The sequence below is a fragment of the Notolabrus celidotus genome, unplaced genomic scaffold (genome assembly GCF_009762535.1).
Source record: "Notolabrus celidotus isolate fNotCel1 unplaced genomic scaffold, fNotCel1.pri scaffold_543_arrow_ctg1, whole genome shotgun sequence".
Lineage (NCBI taxonomy): Eukaryota > Metazoa > Chordata > Actinopteri > Labriformes > Labridae > Notolabrus > Notolabrus celidotus.
In genome coordinates this window covers 5,161-13,277 of record NW_023260344.1, presented here as the reverse complement: position 1 = coordinate 13,277, position 8,117 = coordinate 5,161, and the positions used below count along the sequence as shown (strand labels likewise).

General features: G+C 43.9%; 1 protein-coding gene across 1 annotated transcript; it reads right to left on the bottom strand.

Annotated features, from left to right (window-relative positions):
* Positions 1 to 175: 175 nt before the first annotated feature.
* Positions 176 to 5,756, bottom strand: foxa1 (forkhead box A1). Its single transcript, XM_034679414.1, has 2 exons — positions 5,506 to 5,756; positions 176 to 2,138 (listed from the first exon to the last, which is right to left on the bottom strand). Exons 1-2 carry the CDS (start codon positions 5,569 to 5,571, stop codon positions 984 to 986), a joined length of 1,221 nt encoding a protein of 406 aa, XP_034535305.1. The 5' UTR covers positions 5,572 to 5,756; the 3' UTR covers positions 176 to 983.
* Positions 5,757 to 8,117: the final 2,361 nt, after the last annotated feature.

Sequence of the window (8,117 nt, the reverse complement as noted above, 5' to 3'; positions counted from 1 at the left end):
AAGGAGACAAGAGATGAGATGAGAGGAGAGGAGAGGAGAGGAGAGGAGAGAGGAGACGAGAGGAAGAGAGGAGAGGAGTCAAGGGAGGAGACAAGAGAGGAGACGAGAGAGGAGACGAGAGGAAGAAAGGAAAGGAGACAAGAGATGAGATGAGAGGAGAGGAGAGGAGAGGAAACTGGTCTCTGGTCTGACACTGGGAGGCGGGTCATCGTGTGTCCGTCTCATTTGAGTGAAGTGACCCTTTAAATGAAAAGCCCTCTGATCTGTGTGTGTGTGTGTGTGTGTGTGTGTGTGTGTGTGTGTGTGTATCTGAGGGTCGTGACCCCTCAGCGGGTCGTCCCGGGGTCAGACGGGGTCGTGGGAGAAATAAACGTTCGTCATATTTTTGATCAGAAACACAAATTATAATCTTAATCTGTCGCCGTGACGACCACACCATCAGAGGCGGCGGTGACCTTTGACCTTTAACTCATCAGGACACAAAACCTCAGACCGGACTCCGACAGAAACTCCTGAATTATTAAATCAGCCTCCGTTCAGCTCTGAGAGAGTCTCAACCTGTGGCTCACGGCCCTCTGAGGGGCCACGCGTGGACTCTGAGTTTCTGAGACATGGGGTCTACTCTGAGTCCTGTAAACCTGCAGAGACCAAATACTGCGGACATAAAACCAAACCTCCTACAGAGCCATTCAACACGGACGCTCCTCTTGGATCAGGGCCGGCTGAGGGTCCTGGTCTGAGTGGGGGTCTGGGTAACGCGCTGTTTGTTTGTGACTCGTGTGTAAAAGGAGAACACAGACCTGGGATCAGTTTAAACAGCTGAGAGTCTCTTTGTGTCCTGGTTTTGGTCACAGTGCAGGAGTTCAGAAACCAGCAGACCGGCAGCGGCGGGTCGATCCGGTTCAGCATCATCACAGTCAGACAGGAAGTCCAGGACGGCTGCATGCAGAGAGTAAGAGTCCAAACAGGAAGTGCAGCAGCTACTATGAGGTGTTGAGGAGCGGTCTGGGATAGACCCCCTGGTAGTACGAGGCCTCCAGAGACTCCATGGTCCTTCCCCCGAGGCCTGCCGCCCCCCCAGCGCCGTAGGAGGAGTACTGCAGCGCCTCGTAGGCCTTCAGGTCCAGTTTGTGCTGCTGCTCCGAGGACGACATTAAGTTATTGATGGAGAACGGGTGGTTGAAGGAGTAGTGCGGGTCCCCCTTCAGGTGCAGCTGGGACTCGTGGGCCATGGCGTGGGGGGGCAAGGACAGGGAGGACAGGAGCTGAGAGCCTGACACCTTCAGGTCCGACCCCGCGCCCCCCCTCAGGTCCATGCCGGGAGGAGAGGCCTGGCTGGAGGAGGGCAGGGAGGAGGAGTCCAGGAGTCCTGAGGGTTTGATGGCGTCCCCGGAGGGAGAAGCTCCGCCCCCTCCTCCGCCCTGCTCCTTCCTGCCGTCGCTTTTAGGCGACATCTTCTTCTCGCACTTGAACCTCTTCTGGCGCCGCAGGTAGCACCCGTTCTCGAACATGTTCCCAGAGTCCGGGTGCAGGGTCCAGTACGAACCCTTACCCGGTTTGTCCGGCGAGCGCGACACCTTGACGAAGCAGTCGTTGAAGGACAGCGAGTGCCGGATGGAGTTCTGCCAGCGCTGCTGGTTCTGCCGGTAGTACGGGAACAGGTCCATGATCCACTGGTAGATCTCGCTCAGCGTCAGCATCTTGCTGGGCGCCTGCTGGATCGCCATGGTGATGAGCGAGATGTAGGAGTACGGCGGTTTGGCGTGAGGGTAGCTCCGTCTGAACGCCTTGTTGTCACGGCCGCGGTTCAGTCCGCCGCCGCCGTACGCCATGCTGGGGCTCATGGCGGGACTCATGCCCCCGTACGGGTTCAGACCCATGGAGGCCTGCTGGGCCGACACAGAGCTCATACTGGACGGGCTCAGAGCCCCGCCCATCGAGGCCACGCCCCCTCCAAGACCTGACATCGCCACCTGAGCCGAGCTGCTCATCCCCCCAACGGGGGCCGGGCTCAGACCGGTCCCGCTGTATGACATGTTGAAGGAACCCGACGTGGTCCCGCTGCTGGACATGTATCCCGACATGGATCCCATCCCGAGACCAGAACCCATCCCGCCGCCCGCCATCGGAGAGTACATCTGCAGAGAGACCAGAGACTGTTAGACCAGAACCAGAACCATGTTGACCTGAACAAGTTAGACCTGGACCATAAGAAGCCTGAGCAGAACTCATTGTCCATGGCTAGAGAGACCAGAGACAGTTAGAACCCAGACCAGAACAGACCAGTCTTACCCGTTCTATCATCATGGATGAGTTAGACCATTAGAGAAAACAGAACCAGAGACTAGGACCAGTACTAGTAAGACCAAACCAGAGACAGATAGACCAGAACAGGATCTGCTTCAGGTTCAGGTTTTCTTCTCCATCAGGACCAGGAGAGTGAACTCGGTCCAGTTAGAACCCTGAAGTCTTCATGTTTCACCTCAAACTCTGATCTCTAAGGAACCTCAGGGATCTCTGAGGATCTCTGAGGATCTCTGAGGATCCCTGAAGATCTCTGAGGATCTCTGAGGATCTCTGAGGATCCCTGAAGATCTCTGAGGATCTCCGAGGATCCCTGAGGATCCCTGAGGATCTCTGAGGATTCCTGAGGATCTCTGAGGATCCCTGAGGATCTCTGAGGATCCCTGAAGATCTCTGAGGATCTCTGAGGATCTCTGAGGATCTCTGAGGATCTCTGAGGATCTCTGAGGATCTCTGAGGATCTCTGAGGATCCCTGAGGATCTCTGAGGATCTCTGAGGATCTCTGAGGATCCCTGAAGATCTCTCAGTTCTGAAGGGTTTATGTTTTGAGTGTTTGACCTTTGACCTCTGCTGTGATGACAGGAACAGGTGATCAGGTCCAGACTGAGGCGGTCTGACTCAGTTTTTTAGAGTCAAGTGAGAGTCCCCCTCAGATCCATGATCGATATATATTATTAATATTAATAATATATATTATTGTTATAATAATATTAATAATATTAATAATATTAATAATCAGGATGTTTTTGATGATTATTTGAATCAGAGTTTCGTTCTGAAGGTTTATTAAATATCAGATCAGGAGTGTCCCGTGTTCAGAGGTCCAACAGTCAGCCTGGTCCAGGGATCGCTTCCTGGACCTGAAATGACATCTCTCTCTCTCTCTCTCTCTCTCTCTCTCTCTCTCTCTCTCTCTCTCTCTCTCTCTCTCTGTGTGTCTCTCTCTCTCTCTCTCTCTCCCTCTCTCTCTCTCTCTCTCAAAGTGTCCTATCAAAATAAAATACAGACTTTAAAGATGAAGTAAAATGAAGTTCTGTTTCATTATTTTAGTCCTGAGTCTCAGGTTCACTTTAAAATACTTTAATTTAGTGATTCATTTAAAACTGTCTCTGATCATTTCATGTTCTCATCAATCATTTAATAACTTTAGGATTTAATAAATCAGACCTCGGATCATGTCGGTGATAAATGAACGTGAAGCAGATTTTTTGAGTTTTATAAACATTTACAGATTTCAATAATTTAAACTGAATATTAATCAATAATTTTCCTTTGATCCGTCAGTACTGATACCTGAGTGTGACTCTAATCAGACCCTCACCTGCTCTCCCTGAGACCAGGAGGAGGATCCGGAGTCACTTTATATTTCTACTTTAACTCTTAAACATGAAACATGAGCCGAACAATCAGAGATTCAATTATTGATTATAATGAACATTTGTTGAAACGGATCAGAGTCTCGGATCAGAGTCTCGGATCAGGTCTTCAGACGGAGGCAGACCCGGGATCAGCGGACCCACGCGGCCTGAACAAACAGCTTTAAAGTTCCACCCTGATCCCGGATCAGACCTCACACAGGTACCATCACCTGGGTCAGTCACTCACTTCCGGTCCGTTTATCTCATTATCACTGATCAAACTCTCCTCTCTTAATAATTCTAATAATCTGATCTGACGGGTCCAGACTCAGATTAACTCTTTAATATAATCCATCACATTCAATTCATATTCTCTGATTCAGCGACAAGAAGACAGACTGAACATTAATCTGTAATCTGAAGAATCAAAATCTGAGATTTAAAGAATAAAAGAGCGATTTAATAAAAACGAGCCTTCAGACTGATTTTACAATCAGGCCTCTTTATTTTAACATTTACACTTTACATTTAATATTTACTTATTTTAACATTTCAACTTTACATTTAATATATACTTATTTTAACATTTAAACTTTACATTTAATATTTACTTATTTAGACATTTAAACTTTACATTTAATATTTACTTATTTTAACATTTAAACTTTACATTTAATATTGATTTTAACATTTATACTTAACATTTAATTAATTATTAGAGTTTTATTCTCTACATTACATTTATTAATTTGTTCATTTATTTAGAGTTTCATTCTGTTTATTTTTTGGTTTATATATTATTGTTTATGTATTTTAATTTAACTGATGATTAAATAAATCTCAGCTCAGTCCGGACTGTTCCTCCGCCGCTCTCAGAGATAATCTGATCCCATAATAAACCTGATTATCAGGTAATAATCCTTCATCATCTCAGCTGTTATCTGAGGATTATTATTGATAATGAAATTAGAAAACAAAGAACAGCTGATCAATAATAATCTGAAGATCAGGGGAAATGATTCCGCGTCAAGAACTGAACCCGGACTCTGATTTCACATGTTCTCCGTTTCCTCCAGCTCCGAGGACTCCTCTCTGATTATTATTATTATTATTATTATTATTATTATTATTATAGTTATTATAGTTATTATAGTTATTATTGTTATTATTGTTATTTGAATCATCAGTATGTTTGCTCTCCTGAAACCTTCAGTATAATTGTTTCTCCTTTTTCCTCTCCTCTGATTGAACATTAAACCCTGAAGACTCTGAGCTCAGCCTGAGAGGAGACATCATGATAATAATAATAATAATGATAATAATAATAATAATAATAATAATAATAACAATAATAATAATAATAATAATAATAATAATGATAGATGATGATGGTGGAGCTCTGCGGGCCGAGCTGTGTGTTATATAAGGATCAGTAAATCCTCGGTCCTGGTCTCTCCTCGCCGCTCTGAGGGTTCAGGTTTTTCACTCCGGGTCCCGGTCCTCTCTTTCAGAACAATCTGCTGTTTTTATTTCAGCTGCAGGATTAAACTTTGTCCCTGTTTCAAATTCTGTTTGAACCCCAGACCCTCCTGGTCCTCCTGACCCTCCTCTCAGAGAGGACCCTGATTTCATCCTCTCTGAGTTTTTGGAGTTCTCAGCTCATGTGGATCCGGATCAAGAGGCTGATTTAAAGACTCCTTCCCCTCTCTATAACTGGTCTGAACTTCCCGGACTAAACCTCCAAACTTCAGTTTACTGATTAAATGTAGATCTATGAGAACCTGATCCGGGCCGGGCTGCCCCGGGTCCCGGACCTCACAGTGTCGGTAAGGTGTCACAGACCTCCTCGCTGTAGTATCCGCTCCAGTCCGGAGCCTCGTGGCCTTCCATCTTCACCGCGCCCAGCATGACGGGAGCCCGCAGCCGGAACACGGATCCTTCAGGCCCTGTCCCCGGTCTGAGAGTCCGCTGTGTGTCCTGGTCCAGAGGAAAGCGTGCCGTGCCGATCCGGGCCAGGAGGAGCAGAGAGAAGCAGAGAGGAAGAGAGGAGGAGGAGGAGGAGAAGGTGACCTGCGGACTGATGTGATCCTCCTCCTCCTCCTGCTGCAGGTCCAACCCTCCAGATCCTCCTCCTCACACACACACACACACACACACACACACACACACACACACACACACACACACACACACACACAGTTGTGTTTTATTGTTAAAAACTCAGAAGTAGGTCTGAGGCCAGCAGAGTGCTCCAGAGTCCTCCAGAGTCCTCCAGAGTCCTCGTCCCCCTGACTCTGTCACTCAGATTATTAATCTCATCAGAAGTTTGTTTTCCTTTAAAGTTTTCAAACCTTCAGATTATGATATTTGACTCCACGTAGCAGAGTTTAATCAGATTAATAATCCTGTAATCTGAACATAAAACAACATGAAGGAACTCCTCAGTAAATACATCAAATGAAAGAGTCTCAGTTTCACAGTAAAGTCTGAGTTAAGGTGGAATTTAAAATGAAAAATATAAATATTAAACCTGAAGAATCTCTGACTGCAGATATTAATGTAGATATATTAATGTTGTAATATAATGTAATTAATGTCATGAATTCAGCTGTTTTTATAAACACATCCTTTATTCATCCAATCACTTCTGAACACAAACACCTGAATCACTCATCAGGTCACATACCGAGTCTCAGCTTCATGGTTAAAGTTAATTCAGAGTGAAACAGATCTGAATTCATTTAAAAGGTTTAAAACAAAAAATCATCAAATAAAAAAACAAGTTTTTAAAATAATGAAGAAACCTCAGACCGCCTGAAAACACCTGAACCACGTACTGTCCCTTTAACTGTGTGTGTGTGTATCTGTGTGTTTGTGTGTAACACCATTATGACTCCTCAATAACACTTCATCATCTTCATCATCATCATCATCATCATCTTCATCATCATCATCATCATTATCTTTATTATTCCTTAATAACATCGTTATGACTCCTTAATAACACCGTTATGACTCCTTAATAACCACTCCTTAATAACACCATTATGACTCCTTAATAACACCATTATGACTCATTAATAACCACTCATTCATAACACTGTAATGACTCCTTAATAACCACTCCTTAATAACACTGTTATGACTCCTTCATAACACCATTATGACTCATTAATAACCACTCCTTAATAACAGTTATGACTCCTTAATAACTACTCCTTAATAACACCATTATTACTCCTTAATAACCACTCCTGAATAACACTGTTATGACTCCTTAATAACCACTCCTTAATAACACCGTTATGACTCCTTAATAACACTGTTATGACTCCTTAATAATCACTGCTTAATAACACCATTATGACTCCTTAATAACCACTCCTTAATAACCCCATTATGACTCCCTAATAACCACTCCTTAATAACACCATTATGACTCCTTAATAACCACTCCTTAATAACCACATTATGACTCCTTAATAACCACTCCTTAATAACACCATTATTACTCCTTAATAACCACTCCTGAATAACACTGTTATGACTCCTTAATAACCACTCCTTAATAACACCATTATGACTCCTTAATAACCACTCCTTAATAACACCATTATGATTCCTTAATAACCACTCCTTTATAACACTGTTATGACTCCTTAATAACACTGTTATGACTCCTTAATAACCACTGCTTAATAACACCATTATGACTCCTTAATAACCACTCCTTAATAACCCCATTATGACTCCTTAATAACCACTCCTTAATAACACCATTATGACTCCTTAATAATCACTCCTTAACACCGTTATGACTCCTTAATAACCACTCCTTAACACCGTTATGACTCCTTAATAACCACTCCTTAATAACACCGTTATGACTCCTTAATAACAGTTATGACTCCTTAATAACCACTGCTTAATAACACCATTATGACTCCTTAATAACCACTCCTTAATAACCCCATTATGACTCCTTAATAACCACTCCTTAATAACCCCATTATGACTCCTTAATAACCACTCCTTAATAACACCATTATGACTCCTTAACAACCACTCCTTAATAACACCATTATGACTCCTTAATAACACCATTATGACTCCTTAATAACACCATTATGACTCCTTAATAACACCATTATGACTCTGTTATAACACCATTATGACTCCATACATCTGAGAGTCTCTGGTTTTGACTTGTCCCTGTCTCAGAGGACTGAGGAGGTCTGTGAGGTCCTGGATCTCAGTGTGAAAGCCTTACAGTCTGCGCTGTGATGTCATCACTGTGCAACGTGCAGGTTGAAGCTTCCTGTTTGTGATTCAGGTCTGGAGGTGGATTCAGGTTCAGGTTCAGGTTCAGAGTTTCTGTGTGACTCACAGGACTGTAAATCCTGTACCCGTCACACTAAAAGCTCTGCGGCAGTAATTACCCTGTTCCTGCAGAG

Excerpts from the sequence above, each read along its gene's own strand:
- foxa1 (XM_034679414.1), bottom strand. The coding sequence starts at position 5,571 with ATGCTGGGCGCGGTGAAGATGGAAGGCCACGAGGCTCCGGACTGGAGC. Across the intron at positions 2,139-5,505 it reads GCGGATACTACAGCGAGGAG|ATGTACTCTCCGATGGCGGG; the intron begins GTCTGTGACACC and ends GTCTCTCTGCAG.